Consider the following 27,058-nt stretch of genomic DNA (forward strand, 5'->3'; position numbering starts at 1 on the left):
CACAAACACCTCGGGTGAAGAGACCATTCCCCCGGGTGAAAAGTCTGCCTGCTGAGAAAATCCGCCTCCCAGTTGTCCACACCCGGGATGTAGATTGCAGAGAGCAAACAGTTGTGGGTCTTCACCCACTCCAGTATCTGAGATACCTCCCTCATTGCCAGGGAGCTCCTTGTGCCTCCCTGGTGGTTGATGTAAGCCACAGAGGTGATATTGTCCGTCTGGAACCTGATAAAGCTGAAGTCTCTCAGACAAGGCCACGCCTCCAGAGCATTGTACATTGCTCGAAGCTCCAGAATATTTATTGGAAGGGACTTTAAGCGCAACCACTTCCCTTGTGCCATCCTGGCACCCCAGACAGCTCCCCATCCCGCCAGACTCGCGTCCGTGGTCACAATCTCCCAGCATGGTCTCAGGAAGGATGCCCCCATGGACAGGTGATCCGGGCGGATCCATCAGGAGAGGGAAAGCCGAGTCCGCGCATCCATGTATATCGGCTGCGACAGATCTGAATGATCGCCGTTCCACTGTCTCAACATGCACAATTGAAGAGGTCTGAGATGAAACCTGGCAAATGGAATGATGTCCATGCTGGAGACCATGAGCCCAATCATCTCCATGCACTGAGCTACACATGGTCTCACTGTAGACTGGAGGGCAAGACAGGTAGACGCCATCTTTGTGCGTCGCTTGTCCGTGAGAAAGATTTTCATGGACACGGAGTCTATGATCATGCCCAAGAACTCCACCCTGGTACTGGGAACCAGAGAACTCTTCTCTAGATTGATCTTCCAATGTGAGATTGAAGTAACTGCAGCAGGACCCTGGTGTGGGCCTCTGCCAGATGGGATGACGGCGCCTGAACTAGGATGTCGTCCAGGTACAGCGCAACTGCGATGCCCTGGGATGTGGCTACTGCTAGAAGGGCCCCCAGGACCTTCGAGAAGACTCTCAGGGCCGTCGCCAGACCGAAGGGAAGAGCCACGAACTGGAAATGTTGATCCAGAAAGGCAAATCTGAGGAACCTGAAATAGTTCCTGTGAATCGGAACATGAAGGTAGGCATCCTTCAAGTCTATAGAGGTCATTAGCTGCCCCTCTTGAACTAGGGGCAGAATGAATCTGATCGTTTCCATTTTGAACGATGGAACGGACAGGAACTTGTTTAAACATTTGAGGTCCAGAATCGCGGAACGTGCCCTCCATCTCTGGGACCACAAACAAATTGGTGTAATACCCTAGACCCCTTTCTGCCTGGGGTACTGGTACAATAACCCCTAGAGCGGAGAGATCCCGCACACAACCCAGAAAGGCCTCTCTTTTTTCCGGCCTTGAAGATAGGTTGGACAGCAGGAAACTGCCCCTGGGTGGAGAGGACTTGAACCCTATCCTGTAACCCTGGGCGACTATCTCCAGAACCCAGGGGTCCTGAACGTCCTGCAACCAGGCGTCTAAGAACAGAGACAATCTGCCCCCCACTTGGTCCGCAGACCAGTCGGGGGCCGCCCCTTCATGCAGACTTTTTGTGCTGCTTAGACTTGTTCCAAGCTTGAGCAGGCTTCCAGGCACCCTTGGATTTGTCCGCTTTCGCGGTGGGCTGAGCACGTTGCACCTTATGCCTGCGAAAAGGACGAAAATTAGCACTCTTAGGCTTTGCCTTCTTATCCTGGTGAAGGAAGGAAGCCACCCTTACCTCCTGTAACCGTGGAAATTATAGAGTCCAGACCCAGACTGAAAAGGATCTTGCCCTTGAAAGGCAAAGACAACAGCCTCGTCTTAGAGGTCATGTCCGCCGACCAAGATTTTAGCCACAGAGCTCTGCGTGCTAGAACCGAAAAACCAGACACCTTGGCATTCAGGCATATTAGCATCACAAATGAAAGAATTGGCCACCTTTAGGGCCTTAATCTTTTCCTGCACCTCTTCGAAAGAGGGTTCACCCTCAATCATATCAAATAATGCATTGCACCAATATATCGCAGCTCCAGCAACCACGGCTACCACCGCTGCCGGTTGAAAAACAAACCCTGTGTGTTGAAACATCTTTTGCAACATGTTTTCCAACTTCTTATCCAAAGGCTCCTTGAACGAAGAACTAACCTCTAAAGGAATCGTTGTGCGCTTAGCGAGCGTGGAGATGGTCCCATCCACCTTGCGAATGGTCCCCCACAACTCTAGCTGGGCCTCTGGGACAGGGAAAAGCTTTTCAAATTGAGAAGGAGAAAAGGAAGAACCTAATCGCTCCCACTCATTCTTAATAATGTTCGCTATCTTGACAGGAACTGGAAAGGTCTGGGGAACCACCCTGTCCTCGTAAATCTTATCCAACTTAGGAATTGAGGGCTCCTCTGGTAGTTTGGGTTCCGGAACCTCTAAGGTAGCCAGCACTTGCTTTAACAAAAAACGCAAGTTCTCCATTTTAAACCGGAAACCGGGTTCCTCTGCTGCCGGAGGTTTAGATGACGCGGACTCCGACCCCGAAAGGGCCTCTTACGATGCGTTGGATTGGGCCTCGTCATCGTACTACCCAACTGGGGCGTCCGACAGACACAACTCCTGGGTCGGGCCAATATGAAAAGCTCTACTCTTGCGCTTAGTAGAACGCGGCAAAGCATGGATCATCTTAGCGAATGTCGTTTCAAGCTGGTCTGCAAAGTTTGGTGGCAAAGCAATTTCCCTCGAAGGGGTAACAGTTGGACGCTGGGGCGCTGCATGTGGTATAGGGGACGCCAATGGGGAACGCACCTCACGGGACGCCTCAGAGGTGGACGGCTCAGTAGTGCTAGACATTCTCTTATGTTTGGAAGTCGTAGCCTTCTCAAGGCATGTGGAACACAGTTGCACAGGCTGGTCTACCAAAACCTCACAATAAACACAGGTATAAGACTTAGCTAATAAGGGAGTACCCTGTAACGCGTCAGAATCCTCCATAGCTTTTTAGAAAAAAGACTAGAACAGGCAACTTTATAACCACCAATGGCCGGGGCACTCACCACCTCCTATGAACCGGACTCCGGAAACTGCTTAGTCTCCTCCATCGCAGATCAGACCGGAAGTGAAGAAGCCCCACCCGGTAACAAGGATGACTACGCAGGACCGCCCCTGCCGAAGAGAAAATGTGCCAAAAAAGACAGCGCAAACTCCCGGAAGAGAACCTGTCAGTTCCACAAAATGCCAGAGCGGCGTCCTTGCACATAATGCAGCAAACACATAATAAACTTATCATGTACATACCCCCCCCCCTGCTCAATAATCCCCTCATAGGAATATTACCCCTTGATTCTATAAAGATAAAGGCGCTACACTATGGCCCTGCTTCTGTGTTATCATTATGTAAAAATGAAACGATCTTAGCAGAATCTATGCCGTGGAACAGGAACAGGGCCCTTCAAGTGTGACAAGTAGTAGCTGCGTTCTTGACATGGACTTGAGAGAAGAAGCAATCTGCGAAACTCGTCAATGCCAATTGCTAAAGGAGCTGTTAATATGAGTCTGGATGGTGTCACAAAGGGAAGCTCCCCCTGCATATCTGGACTCTAAGTAGCCATTTAACTTGAGGGCCTGGGTGAATGTTAAACTCCTGCCCCATAGCAAAGGGCAGAACCCCTCATAAGAGATCTCCGATATTCCGGCACCTCTCTGCCACCTCCTGTGACAAAAGGCAAAGAATGACTGGGGAATGAGGGGAGTGGGGGGAGGTATTTAAGCCTTTGGCTGGGTTGTCTTTGCCTCCTCCTGGTGGCCAGGTTCTTAATTCCCACTAGTAATGAATGAATCCGTGGACTCTTCTTCCCTTTGGATGCAAATGTTAGTGCTCGCACAACATCCAGATTATGCAACAAGCGTTCTTTGTGAGAAGAAGGATTAGGACACAAAGAAGGTACAACTATTTACTGATTAATATTCTTGACCGAAACAACCTTGGCAGGAAACAAAACTTAGTACGCAGATCCACCTTATCAGAGTGAAATATAAGATAAGGGGAATCATAATGTAAAGCAGAGAGTTCAGAAACTCTCTGAGCAGAGGAAATTGCAACAAGAATCAAAACATTTAAGATAACATCTTAATATCTAAAGAATGCATAGATTCAAACGGAGCATGTTGTAAACACAGGCCGAATTCTAACCAAGGCCTGACAAAACGATTGCACGTCTGGCACATCCGCCAAGTGCTTATGTAACAATAGACAATGCCAAAATCTGACCCTTTAGAGTACTTACTCTTCTCCAAGAGTATCCTTTGGATTCACACCAATATAAGTATTTACGCCAGATCTTATGGTAAATCCTGGAAGTCACTGACTTACGAGCCTGAATCAAGGTCTCAATGACCGACTCTGAAAATCCATGCTTAGATAAAACTAAGGGTTCAATCTCCAAGCAGTCAGCTTCAGAGAAACGAGATTTGAATGAAGGAAGGGACCTTAAAGTAGAAGGTCCTTCCTCAGAGGCAGTCTCCAAAGTGGAAAGGATGACATTTCCACTAGGTCTGCATACCAAATCCTGCGAGGCCACGCCGGGGCTATGAGAATTACAGACGTCCTCTCCTGCTTGATTCGAGCAATGACTCTTGGAAGGAGAGCAAATGGAGGAAACAGGTATGCTAGACTGAAGTTCCAAGGATAAGACAAAGAAAGAAGGCGCCACAATAGTGCAGGGTCAAATGGGTCTAGTGTCTCCCCACTCAGAATTCCCGTACTTACTAGATCCAAAGCACTGTATCAGTGCTGAATAAGCAATCACGACGTTTCACGGTCTCAAACCGTCTTATCAACTTGATAAAACGGTTTGAGACCGTGAAACGTCGTGATTGCTTTTAATAAAGTCTGTTTTTACTATACCAGACTTGCCACGGTATTTTAATTCTGATAACAATACATCCACTACCGCACTTGTGTATGTCAGTTCATCTACACTGATCCACAGAGGAGCTAGCGGTATATATATCCATATACCTATAACCGGGTGTTTGTTGGAGGGATTTGAGTGCCCGACAGAGGTGATTACAGACTCTCGGTTTCAGACGCTGGAGGTTCCAGGGACGTGCAGACACAGAGGAGCCGTGCTATTATACCTTGAGCAGTTAGCTGGGCGACTGTTGAGAGCCCAGAAGGCTTATTCAGCACTGATACAGTGCTTTGGATCTAGTAAGTACGGGAATTCTGAGTGGGGAGACACTAGACCCATTTGACCCTGCACTATTGTGGCGCCTTCTTTCTTTGTCTTATCTTTGGTATCATAGGAGCGTATCCCAACTACATCCAGAAGAAGGAGCTAGCTACTGACCATATTAATTGGACCTGTGACATCCATTCAAACCCTTACAGAGGAGTTAACAGTATATTCTGAGGACTCCTTCACCACATTTGAACTGATAAGTTTCTTATATTACAGACTGGATCTGTTAAATTTTTAACCTGAATACGAATGTTATAATTCTCTATGTCTATGAAGCTATACATGAAGCTAACAATACTTTGTGATTACTAATACCCCACACCTGCATGTATGCATCACTGCACTATTTTTTATACTTTATATATGTAATAAGTGAGTACACCCATTACATATTGTAATTTTCACACTAATACTACATATTTGAGATCATAGATATTAGACTAGATTGTCATAGATCTAGTTCACTCACATCCATCCCCTAATACACTATTATTTTAGTTATTATAATATTTAAATTTTTATATCAATTATATCAATATCACAATACATATTAGTACGTTTCTAGGCGCATCCAATTGACACTTGGTTTTTATCATTTGTTTTATACATGAAGTTCCAAGGAACTGCCAGAGCATCGATCAGAAATGCCTGCGGCTCTCTTGACCTCGAGCCGTATCTCGGAAGTTTGGCATTCTGACGAGAAGCCATCAGATCCAACTCCAGCTGCCCCCACTTAAGGGTCAAGCTTGAAAACACATCCGAATGAAGCTCCCACTCCCCGGGATGAAAAGTCTGTCTGCTCAGAAAATCCGCTACCCAATTGTCCACTCCTGGGATGTGGATCGCAGAAAGACAGCAATTGTGGGTCTCCGCCCACTGAATAATTTGGGCCACCTCTGTCATGGCCAAGGAACTCTGAGTTCCCTCCTGGTGGTTGATGTAGGCCACCGAGTTTATGTTGTTCGACTGGAATCTGATAACCCGGGCTAAAGCTAACTGAGGCCAGGCCAGAAGAGCATTGATGATTGCTCTCAGCTCCAAGATGTTTATGGGCAGGACTGACTCCTCCTGGGTCCATAAGCCCTGAGCCTTCAACGAGCCCCATACTGCTCCCCAACCTAGAAGGCTAGCATCCGTGGTCACAATCACCCAGGAGTGTCTGCGGAAGCAAGTACCCTGGGAGAGATGATCCTGAGAAAGCCACCACGGAAGAGAGTCTATTGACGCCTGATCTAGATCTACACGCGGAGAGAGGTCCATATAGTCCCCGTTCCATTGTCTGAGGATGCAAAACTGCAGAGGTCTGAGATGGAACCGAGCAAACGGAATGATGTCCATGGAAGCCACCATCAGATCGTTTACCTCCATACATTGAGCTACTGACGGCCGTGGAGAGGACTGAAGGGCAAGACAAGAGTCAAAAATCTTTCTTTTTCTGACGTCCATAAGAAAAATCTTCATTAACAGGGAGTCTATTAAGGTCCCCAAAAATACGACCCTTGTAACTTAAACCAGATAACTTTTTTATCGATTCACCTTCCATCCGGTGGATCGAAGAAAAGATCGCCATATGAGATTCTGCTTGTTGAAAAGATGGCACCTTAACCAGAATGTCGTCCAGATAAGGTGCCACTGCAATGCTCCGAGATCGAAGCACAACTAAAAGAGCCCCCAGAACCTTTGAAAAAATTCTGAGAGCTGTGGCAAGGCTGAATGGAAGAACCACGAACTGGAAATGATTATCCAAAAAGGCTAATCTTAGAAACTTGTGATGGTCCCTGTGAATGGGAACATGAAGGTATGCATCCTTTAGGTCTATGGTTGTCATGAACTGACCCTCTTGTAACAAGGGAAGAATGGAGCGTATAGTCTCCATCTTGAAGGATGGCACTCTGAGAAACTTGTTTAAACATTTTAGATCTAGGATTGGTCGAAAAGTTCCCTCCTTTTTGGGAACTACGAACAGATTCAATTAAAATCCCAGACCCCTTTCCTGAAAGGGAACTGGAACTATTACCCCCAGGCAAGGTCCTTGACACAATGTAAGAACGCCTCTCTTTTCATCTGGTCTACAGATAATCTGAAGAGGAGAAACCTGCCTCTGGGAGGAAAAGATTTGAAGTCTATTTTGTATCCCTGGGACACAATCTCCACCGCCCAGGGATCCGGTACATCTCTTATCCAAGCCTGGGAAAAAAGAGAGTCTGCCCCCACCAAGATCCGCTCCCAGATCGGGAGCCAATTTGAAGTCTATTTTGTATCCCTGGGACACAATCTCCACCGCCCAGGGATCCGGTACATCTCTTATACAAGCCTGGGAAAAAAGAGAGTCTGCCCCCACCAAGATCCGCTCCCAGATCGGGAGCCAACCCTTCATGCGGACTTGGAATCAGCTGAAGGCTTTTTAGAATGCTTTCCCTTATTCAAGGACTGGTTGGGCTTCCAGGAAGGCTTGGCTTGATCTTGCTTGGAGGAAGGAGAGGAAGACTTGCCTTTAAAGTTACGAAAGGAATGACAATTACTCTGACGTCCCTTCTGCTTATTCTTTTTATCTTGAGGAAGAAAAGTACCCTTTCCTCCAGTAACATCTGAGATAATTTCCGCCAAACCAGGTCCAAACAAGGTCTTACCCTTGTAAGGAATAGCCATGAGCTTAGATTTAGATGAAACATCCGCAGACCAGGACTTCCACCACAAGGCCCTGTGGGCTAGGGCCGCAAAACCAGAAAGTTTGGCTCCCAGTCTAATAACCTGTAAGGAAGCATTTGCAATGAAGGAATTGGCTAAATTGAGAGCCTTAATCCTGTCATGTATCTCATCAAGAGGGGTATCCGTCTGAAGAGATTCAGACAACGCATCAAACCAGTAAGCCGCAGCGCTGGTAACAGTGGCGATACACACCACAGGTTGCCATTGTAGACCCTGGTGGAGATACATCTTTTTTAGTAAAGCCTCCAATTTTTTATCCATTGGATCTTTAAAAGAACAACTATCCTCTATGGGAATAGTAGTCCTCTTGGCCAAAGTGGAGATCGCTCCTTCCACCTTAGGAACCGTCTGCCACGACTCCTTAATAGAATCTGCTATAGGAAACATCTTCTTAAAAATAGGAGATGGAGAAAAGGGAATACCAGGTCTTTGCCATTCTCAAGCAATAATCTCCGCAGCACTGTCAGGAACCGGAAAAACCTCCACCGCGGAGGGAACATTTTTAGGATTGACTACGATAGTTGTGTCGGAGTCGTCCAAAGTAGCCAAAACCTCCTTAAGTAATAAGCAAAGGTGTTCTAGCTTTAATCTGAAGGATACCACTTCAGCATCAGAAGAAGGAATTACACTGAGTCTGAGATTTCCCCCTCAGATGCTACCGACATGTCTTCTTCAGGCTTATGGGAAGGGACACTCTGAATAGCCAGAACTTGATCAGAAACCTTACTAAATGTTTCCTTAAAATTTCCTTTTACGCCTTCCCTGTAACATGGGGAAAGCTGACAAGGCCTCAGATACCGCAAGTGATACCTGGGAAGCAATGTCTTGTAGAGAAAAGCCTACAGGATTGCAAGAGGAAACACAGAGCACTGTGTCATAACTCATAACATAGATTAAGCAAAATGTGAGTGTTTTTATTTTACCAACAAATTCAACTGCCAAAATGTGTTGTCAAGCATTTGCTGGGGGCATCATTTTATTGCAGGGGGACTGGGCATCATTTTATTGCTGGGGGAATCATTTATTGCATGGGGGCTGGGGGCATCATTTTATTGCAGGGGCATCATCTTATTGCAGGGGTGCTGGGCATCATTTTATTGCAGGGGGCTTCATTGTATTGCTGGGGGCATCATTTTATTGCAGTGGGGCTGGGGGGATCATTTTATTGCAGTGGGGCTGGGACATTATTTTATTACAGGGGGACTGGGGGCTTCATTTTATTGCTGGGTGCATCATTTATTGCAGGGGTGCTGGGGGCATCATTTATTGCTAGGGGCATCATTTATTGCAGTGGGGATGGGGCATCATTTTATTGCAGGGGGACTGGGCATAATTTTATTGCTGGGGGCATCATTATTGCAGGGGGGCTGGGCATAATTTTATTGCTGGGGGCATCATTATTGCAGGGGGGCTGGGCATCATTTTATTGCAGGGGGCATACTTTATTGGAGTGGGGATGGGGGCATGCAGGGGGGCTTAATTTTATTGCTGGGTGCATCATTTATTGCAGGGGTGCATCATATTTTTGTTGGGGGCATCATTTTATTGCAGGGGCTGGGGCCGGGGCATAATTTTATTGCTGGGGCATCATTTTTTTTGAAGGGGGGCTGAGGGCATCATTTTATTGCAGGGGGACTGGGCATTATTTTATTGCAGGGGGGCTTCATTTTATTGCTGGGGGCATCATTTATTGCAGTAGGGATGGGGCATCACTTTATTGCAGTGGGGATGGGACATCATTTTATTGCAGGGGGACTGGGCATCATTTTATTACTGGGGGCATCATTGCAGTGGGGCTGGGGCAATCAATTATTGCAGGGGGGCTGGGGGCATCATTTTATTGCTGGGGGCTTCATTTTATTGCTGGGTGCATCATTTATTGCAGGGGTGCTGGGGGCATCATATTTTTGTTGGGGGCATCATTTTATTGCAGGGGAGCTGGGGCATCATTTTTTTTGCAGGGGGGCTGGGGGCATCATTTTATTGCAGGGTGACTGGGCATTATTTTATTGCAGGGGGGCTTCATTTTATTGTTGGAGGCATCATTTATTGCAGTGGGGATGGGGCATCATTTTATTGCAGGGGTCTGGGCATCATTGCAGTAGGGCTGGGGGAATCATTTATTGCAGGGGGGCTGGGGGCATCATTTTATTGCAGGGGACTGTGCTTCGTTTTATTGCAGGGGGCATTCATTTTATTGCTGGGGGGCTGAGGACATCATATTTTTGTTGGGAGCATCATTTTATTGCAGGGGCCATCGTTTTATAGCAGGGAGAATCGTTTTTTTTGCAAGGGACTGGGGGATATTTATATTGCAGGGGGCATCATTTTATTGCTGGGGGCATCATTTTATTGCAGTTGGGATGGGGCATAATTTTTTTGCAGGGGGACTGGGCATCATTTTATTGCAGTGGGGCTGGGGGAATCATTTATTGCTGGGGGCATAATACTTTTGTTGGGGGCATGATACTTTTGTTGGGGGCATTATTTTATTGCAGGGGGCATCATTTTATAACAGGGAGCATCATTTTTTTGCAGGGGGCTGGGGGATATTTTTATTGCTGGGGGCATCATTTTATTGCTGGGGGCTTCATTTTATTGCAGTGGGGATGGGGCATAATTTTATTGCAGGGGGGCTGAGGGGCATCATTGCAGTGGGGCTGGGGAAATCATTTATTGCTGGGGGTATGATACGTTTATTGGGGGCATGATACGTTTGTTGGGGGCATCATTTTATTGCAGGGGAGATGGGGCATCATTTTATTGCTGGGGCATCATTTTTGTGCTGGGGCATCATTTTATTGCAGAGGGGCTGGGTGCTTCATTTTATTGCTGGGGGCACCATTTATTTTATTTATTTATTGTGTGTGGGCTGTGTGTGTGGGCAGTGTGTGTGTGTGTGTGGGGGCAGTGTGTGTGTGTGGGCTGTGAACTCCTGTGTATGTGTCTGAGTGTGTGGATGTATGTGTATATAAATATCTCCCTGTGTATTATATCGGTGTGTTTGTGTGGTACAGTGCATTGCCCCATTTCTTTTAAGTATTTTTTGTTCTGGGTAGAGGTCCCGGGCTGTCAATCTGCCTAGGAACCTGCACTTGCTAGGGCCGGCCCTGGCGTCTCTGTAATGTTCTTGTTATCATAAGAAAACACATAAAAATAAGGCCCAGTTCAACTCAACTGTTTCTAATTTTCAGCATAATAATTCATTATATACATAAACAGTTGTTCCAATAGTACAAATGGTATATTGCAATATATACAATGTTATAGTGTTCCACATTAGTGGATTTATGTTTATATATATATATATATATATATATATATACACACCGGTATATATATATATATATATATATATATATATATATATATATATATATATATATATATATATATATATATATATATATATATAATGTTGTGCATTACCTTAAATGATTTTTCTTTCTTTTTTTTTTCATTTTAAAAGCTGTGGGGCGGGGTTGGGGAGGAGATTGGGCGGGAATGGCTAAGGCCAATCAATACAAAGGCCTCTAGTTAACAAAGGCTGGCGGACCTGATCCGACATTGCGGATCAGGACCGCCAGACCTTGCTGAATACGGAGAGCAATACGCTCTCCGTATTCAGCATTGCACCAGCAGCTCACAAGAGCTGCTGGTGCAACGCCGCCCCCTGCAGGCTCGCGGCCAATGGGCCGCCAGCAGGGAGGTGTCAATCAGCCCGATCGTACTTGATCGGGTTGATTTCCGGCGATGTCTGTCCGCCTGCTCAGAGCAAGCGGACAGGGTTATGGAGCAGCGGTCTTTGTGACCGCTGCTTCATAACTGCTGTTTCTGGCGAGCCAGAAACACGGGGCATCAAGCTCCATTCGGAGCTTGATAGATAGGCCCCAAAGTATTAGAAATCCCCAGTAGGGGCGTAACTAAGTGTTCAAACTCTAGGTGCACCTAAATAATAGTCACAGATATAATCCAAATGAGTTGGTGGGTGAATCTTTTCCACAGGACAAAAGAAAATGAAAGTCTATTATAATGATCCAAGCCTGGTGCGATGCGGTGAAGATGGTGATCCAGTGATTCCAATCTGAAATGTAATAAAAATCCCAATACTAAAAACATGGAATGGTGAAAAAAATGTGTCACAAATGAAAAATTTTAAAAATATAAAAAAAAAATCAAAAAAGTGAAAAAGGAAAACTATATGACTAAAAAGCACCTTTGCCATGTAATATTCATATAATCAATCTATCACACCTCCTAAATTAAGATTTCTAATATAAGGGAGTGCAATTCTCAGTTCTATCTTGTCATCTGGTAACGTTACTTACGGTTCTCTGTAACACTCACAAATTAAACAATAGGAAGATCAGTGCATATATGACAAGATAGAGCTGATAATTGCACTCCCTTATATGAGAAATCTTAATTTAGGAGGTGTGATAGATTGATTATATGAATTTTACATGGCAATGTGTTTGTTGATACAAAGACGGAAGTGTAGTCTGGTTATAAGGCAACTCCCAGAAATCGTAATATGCAATGTTATCCCTTAGGAAGGGGAACACATTAATAGTACACAGGAAAGGGTTGGCACTGATCTCAATTTTGGCGCTCAAACATTTCCTACAAAGTCATTAATCACTTGTACAATATAAATGCACACTATATAAGGCCACCAATAACCAATTTAGTCTTGAGAAAGGCCCCATCTAAGGGCCGAAACGCGTTGACAAACATTGGTAAGCCTTATTTCAATCATTTATTTTGTACCTTAGCGATATTGCACATTTTGTTATATTTTTTACAGATCACTTGCTGGATATGATGTTTTTACCTTACAAGGAGTACACACATCACACAGAGGCACTAAGGATCACAAACCTTATCTTTTGCTCCCATTTGGTCATTTTTTCAGGTGCTTTTTAGTCGTATAGTTTTCCTTTTTCACTTTTTTTATTATTTTTTATATTTTTAAAATGTTTACATTTTTCATTTATGACACATTTTTTTCACCATTCCACGTTTTTAGTGTTGGGATTTTTATTACATTTGAGATTGGAATCACTGGATCACCATCTTCACCGCATCGCACCAGACTAGGATTATTATAACAGACATTCATTTTCTTTTGTCCTGTGGAACAGATTCACTCACCAACTCAGTTGGATTCTATCTGTGACTATTACTTAGGTGCATTAGTTTAGTTTAGATATTTAGTTACGCCCCTACTGGGGATTTCTAATACTTTGTATTGATTGGCCTTAGAGGGCTGTTAGAGACATACAGCAGTCTCTATTGTTTTTATATAATTCATCATTGTTCTTAACTGATATATAGAGATCTCCATCTTATTATTGTTTTAAAAAGTATTGTTCTATTTTATTTATATTGTATGAATATGGTTTAAGCTTCTAAGGCGCTTTGATATTCTGTTTTTATTTGGTATCGCAGATGCACAAATATCCATTTTACATTACTTCAGAAATATATGCTGCAAATCCAGTATACATGGGCGAAATTCTCCAAATTTAAATTTTCCCCTTGCTGGCCTGAACAGATGGAATGTGCAGTGCTGTTTAGCAGTCATGAAGATTCTTCTTAGACCAAGGTGCATGACAACAGAAGACAGCATGAAAGATCAAAGGTGTATAGCAGTAGGGCTGGGGTTCAAGTTTGGAATATAACAACCTAACTTTAAGAGTGAGGGAGAGGATTGCAATTTAGTACAAGAGAAGATGAACAAGCAAGGGAGAGGAATGGATAGAATGCGAGGAGATTGTGCAGATTTGTGTGAGTGGATGATGTGTATACATAAAAAACGGATGTAAAAAAATAAGTTGCATCTGTATAGTTTGTATGAGGCATGGCATGACAGCACAGTACAGTGTGTGTATATATAAATAACAGAATTTATGTTTACCTGATAAATTACTTTCTCCAACGGTGTGTCCGGTCCACGGCGTCATCCTTACTTGTGGGATATTCTCTTCCCCAACAGGAAATGGCAAAGAGCCCAGCAAAGCTGGTCACATGATCCCTCCTAGGCTCCGCCTACCCCAGTCATTCGACCGACGTTAAGGAGGAATATTTGCATAGGAGAAACCATATGGTACCGTGGTGACTGTAGTTAAAGAAAATAAATTATCAGACCTGATTAAAAAAACCAGGGCGGGCCGTGGACCGGACACACCGTTGGAGAAAGTAATTTATCAGGTAAACATAAATTCTGTTTTCTCCAACATAGGTGTGTCCGGTCCACGGCGTCATCCTTACTTGTGGGAACCAATACCAAAGCTTTAGGACACGGATGAAGGGAGGGAGCAAATCAGGTCACCTAAATGGAAGGCACCACGGCTTGCAAAACCTTTCTCCCAAAAATAGCCTCAGAAGAAGCAAAAGTATCAAACTTGTAAAATTTGGTAAAAGTGTGCAGTGAAGACCAAGTCGCTGCCCTACATATCTGATCAACAGAAGCCTCGTTCTTGAAGGCCCATATGGAAGCCACAGCCCTAGTGGAATGAGCTGTGATTCTTTCGGGAGGCTGCCGTCCGGCAGTCTCGTAAGCCAATCTGATGATGCTTTTAATCCAAAAAGAGAGAGAGGTAGAAGTTGCTTTTTGACCTCTCCTTTTACCGGAATAAACAACAAACAAGGAAGATGTTTGTCTAAAATCCTTTGTAGCATCTAAATAGAATTTTAGAGCGCGAACAACATCCAAATTGTGCAACAAACGTTCCTTCTTTGAAACTGGTTTCGGACACAGAGAAGGTACGATAATCTCCTGGTTAATGTTTTTGTTAGAAACAACTTTTGGAAGAAAACCAGGTTTAGTACGTAAAACCACCTTATCTGCATGGAACACCAGATAAGGAGGAGAACACTGCAGAGCAGATAATTCTGAAACTCTTCTAGTAGAAGAAATTGCAACTAAAAACAAAACTTTCCAAGATAATAACTTAATATCAACGGAATGTAAGGGTTCAAACGGAACCCCCTGAAGAACTGAAAGAACTAAATTGAGACTCCAAGGAGGAGTCAAAGGTTTGGAAACAGGCTTAATTCTAACCAGAGCCTGAACAAAGGCTTGAACATCTGGCACAGCTGCCAGCTTTTTGTGAAGTAACACAGACAAGGCAGAAATCTGTCCCTTCAGGGAACTTGCAGATAATCCTTTTCCAATCCTTCTTGAAGGAAGGATAGAATCTTAGGAATCTTAACCTTGTCCCAAGGGAATCCTTTAGATTCACACCAACAGATATATTTTTTCCAAATTTTGTGGTAAATCTTTCTAGTTACAGGCTTTCTGGCCTGAACAAGAGTATCGATAACAGAATCCGAGAACCCTCGCTTCGATAAGATCAAGCGTTCAATCTCCAAGCAGTCAGCTGGAGTGAAACCAGATTCGGATGTTCGAACGGACCCTGAACAAGAAGGTCTCGTCTCAAAGGTAGCTTCCAAGGTGGAGCCGATGACATATTCACCAGATCTGCATACCAAGTCCTGCGTGGCCACGCAGGAGCTATCAAGATCACTGACGCCCTCTCCTGATTGATCCTGGCTACCAGCCTGGGGATGAGAGGAAACGGCGGGAACACATAAGCTAGTTTGAAGGTCCAAGGTGCTACTAGTGCATCCACTAGAGCCGCCTTGGGATCCCTGGATCTGGACCCGTAGCAAGGAACTTTGAAGTTCTGACGAGAGGCCATCAGATCCATGTCTGGAATGCCCCACAGCTGAGTGACTTGGGCAAAGATTTCCGGATGGAGTTCCCACTCCCCCGGATGCAATGTCTGACGACTCAGAAAATCCGCTTCCCAATTTTCCACTCCTGGGATGTGGATAGCAGACAGGTGGCAGGAGTGAGACTCCGCCCATAGAATGATTTTGGTCACTTCTTCCATCGCTAGGGAACTCCTTGTTCCCCCCTGATGGTTGATGTACGCAACAGTTGTCATGTTGTCTGATTGAAACCGTATGAACTTGGTCCTCGCTAGCTGAGGCCAAGCCTTGAGAGCATTGAATATCGCTCTCAGTTCCAGAATATTTATCGGTAGAAGAGATTCTTCCCGAGACCAAAGACCCTGAGCTTTCAGGGATCCCCAGACCGCGCCCCAGCCCATCAGACTGGCGTCGGTCGTGACAATGACCCACTCTGGTCTGCGGAATGTCATCCCTTGTGACAGGTTGTCCAGGGACAGCCACCAACGGAGTGAGTCTCTGGTCCTCTGATTTACTTGTATCTTCGGAGACAAGTCTGTATAGTCCCCATTCCACTGACTGAGCATGCACAGTTGTAATGGTCGCAGATGAATGCGCGCAAAAGGAACTATGTCCATTGCCGCTACCATCAACCCGATCACTTCCATGCACTGAGCTATGGAAGGAAGAGGAACGGAATGAAGTATCCGACAAGAGTCTAGAAGTTTTGTTTTTCTGGCCTCTGTCAGAAAAATCCTCATTTCTAAGGAGTCTATTATTGTTCCCAAGAAGGAAACCCTTGTTGACGGAGATAGAGAACTCTTTTCCACGTTCACTTTCCATCCGTGAGATCTGAGAAAGGCCAGGACAATGTCCGTGTGAGCCTTTGCTTGAGGAAGGGACGACGCTTGAATCAGAATGTCGTCCAAGTAAGGTACTACAGCAATGCCCCTTGGTCTTAGCACAGCCAGAAGGGACCCTAGTACCTTTGTGAAAATCCTTGGAGCAGTGGCTAATCCGAAAGGAAGCGCCACGAACTGGTAATGCTTGTCCAGGAATGCGAACCTTAGGAACCGATGATGTTCCTTGTGGATAGGAATATGTAGATACGCATCCTTTAAATCCACCGTGGTCATGAATTGACCTTCCTGGATGGAAGGAAGAATAGTTCGAATGGTTTCCATCTTGAACGATGGAACCTTGAGAAACTTGTTTAAGATCTTGAGATCTAAGATTGGTCTGAACGTTCCCTCTTTTTTGGGAACTATGAACAGATTGGAGTAGAACCCCATCCCTTGTTCTCTTAATGGAACAGGATGAATCACTCCCATTTTTAACAGGTCTTCTACACAATGTAAGAATGCCTGTCTTTTTATGTGGTCTGAAGACAACTGAGACCTGTGGAACCTCCCCCTTGGGGGAAGTCCTTTGAATTCCAGAAGATAACCTTGGGAGACTATTTCTAGCGCCCAAGGATCCAGAACATCTCTTGCCCAAGCCTGAGCGAAGAGAGAGAGTCTGCCCCCCACCAGATCCGGTCCCGGATCGGGGGCCAACATTTCATGCTGTCTTGGTAGCAGTGGCAGGTTTCTTGGCCTGCTTTCCCTTATTCCAGCCTTGCATTGGTCTCCAAGCTGGCTTGGCTTGAGAAGTATTACCCTCTTGCTTAGAGGACGTAGCACTTTGGGCTGGTCCGTTTCTACGAAAGGGACGAAAATTAGGTTTATTTTTCGCCTTGAAAGGCCGATCCTGAGGAAGGGCGTGGCCCTTACCCCCAGTGATATCAGAGATAATCTCTTTCAAGTCAGGGCCAAACAGCGTTTTTCCCCTTGAAAGGAATGTTAAGTAGCTTGTTCTTGGAAGACGCATCAGCCGACCAAGATTTCAACCAAAGCGCTCCGCGCGCCACAATAGCAAACCCAGAATTCTTAGCCGCTAACCTAGCCAATTGCAAAGTGGCGTCTAGGGTGAAAGAATTAGCCAATTTGAGAGCATTGATTCTGTCCATAATCTCCTCATAAGGAGGAGAATCACTATCGACCGCCTTTATCAGCTCATCGAACCAGAAACATGCGGCTGTAGCAACAGGGACAATGCATGAAATTGGTTGTAGAAGGTAACCCTGCTGAACAAACATCTTTTTAAGCAAACCTTCTAATTTTTTATCCATAGGATCTTTGAAAGCACAACTATCCTCTATGGGTATAGTGGTGCGTTTGTTTAAAGTGGAAACCGCTCCCTCGACCTTGGGGACTGTCTGCCATAAGTCCTTTCTGGGGTCGACCATAGGAAACAATTTTTTAAATATGGGGGGAGGGACGAAAGGAATACCGGGCCTTTCCCATTCTTTATTAACAATGTCCGCCACCCGCTTGGGTATAGGAAAAGCTTCTGGGAGCCCTGGCACCTCTAGGAACTTGTCCATTTTACATAGTTTCTCTGGGATGACCAACTTGTCACAATCATCCAGAGTGGATAATACCTCCTTAAGCAGAATGCGGAGATGTTCCAACTTAAATTTAAATGTAATCACATCAGGTTCAGCTTGTTGAGAAATGTTCCCAGAATCAGTAATTTCTCCCTCAGACAAAACCTCCCTGGCCCCATCAGACTGGGTTAGGGGCCCTTCAGAAACATTAATATCAGCGTCGTCATGCTCTTCAGTATCTAAAACAGAGCAGTCGCGCTTACGCTGATAAGTGTTCATTTTGGCTAAAATGTTTTTGACAGAATTATCCATTACAGCCGTTAATTGTTGCATAGTAAGGAGTATTGGCGCGCTAGATGTACTAGGGGCCTCCTGAGTGGGCAAGACTCGTGTAGACGAAGGAGGGAATGATGCAGTACCATGCTTACTCCCCTCACTTGAGGAATCATCTTGGGCATCATTGTCATTATCACATAAATCACATTTATTTAAATGAATAGGAATTCTGGCTTCCCCACATTCAGAACACAGTCTATCTGGTAGTTCAGACATGTTAAACAGGCATAAACTTGATCAGAAAGTACAAAAAACGTTTTAAAATAAAACCGTTACTGTCACTTTAAATTTTAAACTGAACACACTTTATTACTGCAATTGCGAAAAAACATGAAGGAATTGTTCACCACAGTGTCTTAAAGCCTTAAAAGTATTGCACACCAAATTTGGAAGCTTTAACCCTTAAAATAACGGAACCGGAGCCGTTTTGAACTTTAACCCCTTTACAGTCCCTGGTATCTGCTTTGCTGAGACCCAACCAAGCCCAAAGGGGAATACGATACCAAATGACGCCTTCAGAAAGTCTTTTCTAAGTATCAGAGCTCCTCTCACATGCGACTGCATGCCATGCCTCTCAAAAACAAGTGCGCAACACCGGCGCGAAAATGAGGCTCTGCCTATGCTTTGGGAAAGCCCCTAAAGAATAAGGTGTCTAAAACAGTGCCTGCCGATATTATTATATCAAAATACCCAGATAAAATGATTCCTCAAGGCTAAATATGTGTTAATAATGAATCGATTTAGCCCAGAAAAAGTCTACAGTCTTAATAAGCCCTTGTGAAGCCCTTATTTACGATCGTAATAAACATGGCTTACCGGATCCCATAGGGAAAATGACAGCTTCCAGCATTACATCGTCTTGTTAGAATGTGTCATACCTCAAGCAGCAAGAGACTGCTCACTGTTCCCCCAACTGAAGTTAATTGCTCTCAACAGTCCTGTGTGGAACAGCCATGGATTTTAGTGACGGTTGCTAAAATCATTTTCCTCATACAAACAGAAATCTTCATCTCTTTTCTGTTTCTGAGTAAATAGTACATACCAGCACTATTTCAAAATAACAAACTCTTGATTGAATAATAAAAACTACAGTTAAACACTAAAAAACTCTAAGCCATCTCCGTGGAGATGTTGCCTGTACAACGGCAAAGAGAATGACTGGGGTAGGCGGAGCCTAGGAGGGATCATGTGACCAGCTTTGCTGGGCTCTTTGCCATTTCCTGTTGGGGAAGAGAATATCCCACAAGTAAGGATGACGCCGTGGACCGGACACACCTATGTTGGAGAAATACAGTATATAAAACAAGTAGAATCCCAGGAAAAACCCAAGAAGCTCAGGGTCTAATAGCGCTCTAAATAAGGGTAATATAATGAAGACCCCAAATACTAATCATAGAATGTGTATCCTATACATGCAACTGGCTGCTGCTACACCAAACACGAAAGGAGATTCCCCACTTCTCCTTTCTTAGTAGAAAAAATCAGAAAAGAATACAAGGTTAGCGCTGCCTAGCATTAACATATAAAAAGGGAGTTACAAATAGTAAATAAATGTATATATGTAATAAATACAATGTAGTCAGCAATAGATATAATGAATGCACAATGAGAGGATAAAAAACAAAAAACAAATGATACAATAAAAATAGTAAAAATCACAATATAATAAACACATAGGTAAAAGAACAAAATGAGCAAAAGTAAATGCAAGCAAATCCGGATCTTTCTTATCTTCTCAGACAAGTTCCCCCTAAGGCTGTGCACTTACTTGAATAAACCTCAATCAAATATGAGGTAAGTAAAGACGTAATCACCATAAAATCCCGCTGTCTGGACAGCCACGTTGCTGTGAGAACAGGTCCTTCTTGACTCTTGGAATCCCAAAGGTAGAAACTTTCAATCTCACTTTCCTGGAGCGTGGTGAAACTGTGATCACGCTTCGAGTAGACTCTTGCTATCTTCTGTTCCTCCACACCTCTTCATTTCCTTTTATCTGGGCTGTGACATCATTACTTACCTCATATTTGATTGAGGTTTATTCAAGTAAGTGCACAGCCTTAGGGGGAACTTGTCTGAGAAGATGAGAAAGATCCGGATTCGCTTGCATTTTGCTCATTTTGTTCTTTTACCTATGTGTTTATTTATTATATTGTGATTTTTACTATTTTAATTGTATAATTTGTTTTTTAGTTTTTTATCCTCTCATTGTGCATTTATTATATCTATTGCTGAGTACATTGTATTTATTACATATATACATTTATTTACTATTTGTAACTCCCTTTTTATATGTTAATGCTAGGCAGCGCTAACCTTGTATTCTTTTCTGATTTTATATATATATATATATATATATATATATATATATAAGATACAAGAAGAAATCACTGCAAACACGGTAATCTTGCATCAAAGTTGAAAGGTTTATTTCATCCACTTAGACATGAGCAGACAAACACCTATATATATATATATGCTGTATTAGGCTACAATGTGTGATTTTATAAAATTTTGGGATGGTGATGTGCCGCAGGATTTTTTAATGTAAAAAAATGTGCCACGGCAAAAAAAAGTTGAAAATCACTGTTCTAATGGTTTGGAGCAGAACAGAAAAGAAAGCCAGAAACCAGTTGAACACAACATTTTTTCACAGCAAACTCTAATGGATTGTAATGTAGGCCACACAGTAACTATATTCACTCATGCCCCACTTAGCACATAGACTTAAATAGCAGACTTACATGTACGTATTACCAGCATCAGGGGCCACTCATACTGTTCCCTATTTTGATAGAGAGTTCTGCACCTCTCATTGTGTTTGTCACACCTCATCACAGGGCACAATTTAGCTGTCACACACAATAACAACCTTACCTGTCACTATAAGCTGCGGCTGCTGCCGCTGCTGGCTGTGCATATCTGTAGGCTGCGTAACCGCCCTATGGGTAGAAGAAGGTACAAAGTACTGTCAGTTGCACTATTCAAATCACCTTCCTCTGCTACACACCCAGACTAGAGGAATTAGATACTTTTCATGCCACTTCCCAATTAAACTTGCCATTAACCCATATTGTGCTTGGACATTACACATTATATATTAGAATTTATGCCAATTCAAAAAAAAAAGTGTGCTCTACTGAATAAATCTGAGGCCATTATACCCTCTGCTATCATATTCATCCCTGTGGAAGAAAGATGTCAGAAGCTCTTTAGAATTTCAAAGCACAGTGCTTACACTCCTGAAGCCCATCTCCTACCTCCAGGTGCCCCACGATCCCTGACCTACTGGGGACATGACCCTTGGGTATGCATCTTAAGATCTCTTTCATCTTATCTCTACCTGACCTGTTCTGCTCCCTCTGCTAGTATAAGCTTATTATCATCATATAAAATTGTCTAAAACTATTCCTTTAAAAAACATGACTTAAAGAGGTGTTACCTCCGGATACATTTAATTAGCTGACTGCTCAGATTATCCCGCTGACAGGGACACATCTTGTCTGGACAAGTGCGAGTCACAAATATCTTGCACTTTGCCCTAATGTTATAGTGATTACTATTATATTTTAAGTTCCTTTTATCAAGAAACTTAACTGACTAGAGTTCGTCGGGAGGACAAAAAAAATGGTGATTACTGAAAGGGATACAAAAGTCAAACATATAATATAGTTTCAGATTTGTCAAACTGTTTTTACAAAACAAATTAATTATCAGAACCTTAAAAACTTGCCAAAAACTACATTGGAAGTCTACAGGTGGAAATCCCTTCCTCACCTTGCAATACGTGGAATTAAGGTATAGAATTCTGGGAATCAGTTAATTAGTTATTATTTATTGTTTTGAGTGATAAAACAAACATAGAATCATTGTATGCACAGTCAAAACTGTTAAAGGGAGATTCTAACGTAATATTGAAATTCTAAAATTTGTTAAAACACAGTTAAACTTGCACATCACTTGTGATGATCCTCAGGAGAACACAGAATGTGATTGGCAGTTACATGCATATGCCATTTTTGATTGGTTTCATGGCTGTGTCCTGTTTTATGCACTGTAGCTCATACATTTTAAGCACCTTTGCAAAAAGAATGCCCCATTTGCTGTCACTTGTATGAATTATTCTCAGGTTTAATGCAATCATATGTGTGCATACATGATCTATGCCTGTATAATCACTCAGATTTTGTTGCCAGGATGAAGGTACTTCCTGTGTAGTTTTATGTAAATTTTATATGAGATTATTTATGCAAAACTGAAATCATATGCTCTATATAATGAAGGATTGAAAATAGTAGACTTATCCCCTACAATAAATCTGCTTATTTGCTTGCTAGTTTGCCAGTATGAAGCATATACTCCAGTCCCAACATTGGACCAGATTACAAGTGCCCTCAAAGATTTTTTTGATATTGTGGACGCATTAGCACGCTGATTAATTTGAAAGTAGAAGAGTGCGATCGTAAGACTGAGAATCGCTAACTTCAGGGCTTTGGATATCGCGACCATGCTAATGCATTCTCCCAATAGACTTCTATTGGGGGGCTGAAAAAAAACTATTAGTTATTGCTTGTGCGCTAACCCGACACTGCGCTAGAACAACTGCGCTAAACCCTAAGGTGCATTAGGAATTCTTCAAATTCCTAGAAGAAAATGTTCTTTTTAAGTTTAAATATATATTTATACAAACAACTAGTTATTTTTTGTAAAATATATATCTATACCTATATATTTATATGAATATATATATTTATATATTTAGAAAGATCTATTTAAAAATAAAAGGACATTTTTTTTCTAAGTAAAGAACATAGGAATTTCCAGTATTTCTATTCAAAACACTTAAAAAAATAATAAAACTGACATTACATGTTTAAAGGTGTTTGACTGGGAAGGGTTCAAAAGTGTGTATATATGTCAATATATGTGTATAAATGTGTATTTATGTGCTTGTATGTGTATATACGTATTACATATTTACACATATAAACACATAATTAAACATGTATATATATATATATATATATATATATATATAGTCATATATAGACATGTATACATATATATATTGACCTGAATTATGTCATTTTTTACTGAATAAAGAATCAACTATAAAAAGACCTGTGAGTGCCCTCTATTTTTCATATGGATACGTATAAAGGCCCCTATTTAACAAAGGTCTGTCGGACCTGATTCGACAGTGCCGATCAGGTCCGACAGACCTCGCTGAATGTGGAGAGCAATACGCTCTCCGTATTCAGCATTGCACCCGCAGCTCTTGTGAGCTGCTGGTGCAACACTGCCCCCTGCAGATTCACTAGCAGGGGGGTTTCAATCAACCCGATCATACTCGATCGGGTTAAATTGCAGCGGACAGGTTATTGCAGGCGGACAGGTTATAGAGCAGCTTCATAACTGGTGTTTCTGGCGAGCCTGAAGGCTCGCCAGAAACACGGGCCCATCCCGAGCTTGATAAATGGGCCCTAAAGAGTGATTGAGGAAAGGTTGGAGTGCATGGAGTGCAGAATATACATATATATATATATATATATATATATATATATATATATATATATATATATATATATATATATATATATATATAGTGAGCGGGAAAAATGATTTGATCCCTGCTTATTTTGTACGTTTGCCCACTGACAAAGAAATGATCAATCTATAATTTTAATGGTAGGTTTATTTGAACAGTGAGAGACCGAATAACAACAAAAAATCCCAGAAAAAAGGCATTTTAAAAATGTTTTAAATTGATTGCATTTTAATGAGTGAAATAATATTTGACCCCTTTGCAAAACATGACTTAATACTTGGTGGCAAAACCCTTGTTGGCAATCACAGATGTCAGACGTTTCTTGTAGTTGGCCACCAGGTTTGCACACATCTCAGGATTGATTTTGTCCCACTCCTCTTTGCAGATCCTCTCCAAGTCATTTAGGTTTTGAGGCTGACTTTTGGCAACTTGAACCTTTAGCTACCCCCACAGATTTTCTATGGGATTAAGGTCTGGAGACTGGAAACCACTCCAGGACCTTAATGTGCTTCTTCTTAATCCACTCTTTTGTTGCCTTTGCCGTGTGTTTTGGGTCAGTCATGCTGGAATACCCATACCGACCCATTTTCAATGCCCTGGCTGAGGGAAGGAGAGTTCTCACCAAAGATTTGACGGTACGTTGCACTGTCCATCGTCCCTTTGATGCAGTAAAGTTGTCCTGTCCCCTTAGCAGAAAAACACCCCAAAGCATAATGTTTCCGCTTTCATGTTTGACTATGGGGATGGTGTTCTTGGGGTCATAGGCAGCATTCCTCCTCCTCCAAACACTGCGAGTTGAGTTGATGCCAAAGAGCTCGATTTTGGTCTCATTTGACCACAACACTTTCACCCAGTTCTCCTCTGAATCATTCAGATGTTCATTGGTAAACTTCAGACGGGCCTGTACATGTGCTTTCTTGAGCAGGGGGACCTTGCGGGCACTGCAGGATTTCAGTTCTTCACGGTGTAGTGTGTTAACAATTGTTTTCTTGTTGACTATGGTCCCAGCTGCCTTGAGATCATTGACAAGATCCTACCGTGTAGTTCTGGGCTGATTCCTCACCATTCTCATGATCATTGAAACTCCACGAGGTGAGATCTTGCATGGAGCCCCAGACCGAGGGAGATTGACAGTTATTTTGTGTTTCTTCCATTTACGAATAATCGCACCAACTGTTGTCACCTTCTCACCAAGCTGCTTGGCGATGGTCTTGTAGCCCATTCCAGCCTTGCGTAGGTCTACAATCTTGTCCCTGACATCCTTGGACAGCTCTTTGGTCTTGGCCATGGTGGAGAGTTTGGAATCCGATTGATTGCTTCTGTGGATAGGTGTCTTTTATACTGGAAACAAGCTGAGATTAGGAGCACTCCCTTTAAGAGAGTGATACTAATCTCAGCTCATTATCTATATAAAAGACACCTGGGAGACAGAAATCTTGCTGATTGATAGAGGATCAAATACTCACCTCACAAGCAGCTGCCAGGGTGCCAACAGTTGACTATAGCAGATAGAGGACGGCACTCACTGGTTTTTTTACAAGTGTACTTTTATTAGAAAAAAAGCGTGACATTTCGGGGGGACACTCCCCCTAAGGAAGGGGAGTGTGTCCCCGAAACGTCACGCTTTTTTTCTAATAAAAGTAAACTTGTATAAGACCAGTGAGTGCCATCCTCTATCGGCTATATATATATTGTATGTATATATATATATATATATATATATATATATATATATATATATATATATATATATATATATATATATATATATATATAAATAAGCAATATAATTATTGCACAAGCAATTCACACATCTAGGCAAGTATCCCTGCTTGTCTTATATCAGAAATACCCTTTATAGTTTGTTACCAATGCACCAGAGGATTCTGGGTAGGATATGCAAATTAGATATCCAATATCTCCGGCGTTTTGCTTCTGATACTGTGCTAAAACACAGCAATCTCCTATTGGGTTAAGTAGAGCAGAAACAATACAACTTCTGGACAGCTGTTTCGTTCTCATTAAAGCTCATCAGCAGAAGATAGGTATTTGTTTTGCTGTTAAGTAAAGCTCAGTCCAGGACAAAAGCAAAATTTGTTTAAATTATAATATATATAATTTAAATGTAAATATATATATATATATATATATATATATACACACACATACACACACATTGGAGGCCTTTCCAATCAAGCACTTTGCCATATACCATACCCCTTTTTAACCCTTTTAAAACATTTTTATTAATATTTAAGTGATATATTTTTATTAAAAAGTGTATATATGCATGTAATACTTTATTTAAATGTGTTTTTTATGTCTTTTTTAACCCTTACATTTTACTTCAGGTCTCAAGTCATGCTAAATATTCTAGTGCTGTTTCGGCTTTCACTAGAGCGCAAACTTTTATCTTGTAATATGAGCGCAAGTTTGTGCTTTCGTGATAGCCATTGAAAGCATAGGTTGCGCTAGAATGATGTTGGCTGCGCTAACCCTTCTCTGGTAAAAGTGCTTTACCATGGACTTATAATATCAAGTCGTGTGCTAATGTTAGCGAGGACCAGCGATACCGCACACTGCGACCTGCGCTTTCATTAGCTTGCCACTTGTAATCTGGCCCATTATTAAATCTGTGCACTGCATAATACAGGAATTATGAAGAAAACAATACTTACATATATTTCTGCCCCATAGAATCCATCTTGGTAAACAACTCTGTGAAAAGAAAAAAAAAGTTGCATCAGAGAGTTACAATGATTAAAGGGACACTGAACCCAAATTTTTTCTTTCGTGATTCAGATAGAGCATGCAATTTTAAGCAACTTTCTAATTTACTCCTATTATCAAATTGTCTTCATTCTCTTGGTATCTTTATTTGAAATGCAAGAATGTAAGTTTAGATGCCTGCCTATTTTTGGTGAACAACCTGGGTTGTCCTTGCTGATTGGTGGATAAATTCATCCACCAATAAAATAGTGCTGTCCAGGGTACTGAACCAAAAAAAAAAAAACGCTTAGATGCCTTCTTTTTCAAATAAAGATAGCAAGAGAACGAAGAAAATTGATAATAGGAGTAAATTAGAAAGTTGCTTAACATTGCATGCTCTATCTGAATCACAAAAGAAAAATTTTGGGTTCAGTGTCCCTTTAACAAAATAAGACGG

At 42.5% G+C, this 27,058-nt stretch overlaps 1 protein-coding gene across 2 annotated transcripts in view; it reads right to left on the reverse strand.

Moving 5' to 3' along the window:
• The window catches only part of RBFOX3 (RNA binding fox-1 homolog 3), a 165,007-nt gene that overhangs the window by 18,106 nt on the left and 119,843 nt on the right, over positions 1–27,058 (reverse strand). For both annotated transcript variants that reach the window (XM_053706376.1, XM_053706368.1), the window contains 2 exons: positions 26,571–26,610; positions 21,222–21,286 (listed from right to left, as the gene is read on the reverse strand). In XM_053706376.1, the coding sequence (XP_053562351.1) occupies positions 21,222–21,286; positions 26,571–26,610 (105 nt within the window). The remainder of the gene's footprint in view (positions 1–21,221; positions 21,287–26,570; positions 26,611–27,058) is intronic.

Source organism: Bombina bombina, chromosome 1 (genome assembly GCF_027579735.1).
Source record: "Bombina bombina isolate aBomBom1 chromosome 1, aBomBom1.pri, whole genome shotgun sequence".
In the NCBI taxonomy this organism is placed as follows: Eukaryota; Metazoa; Chordata; class Amphibia; order Anura; family Bombinatoridae; genus Bombina; species Bombina bombina.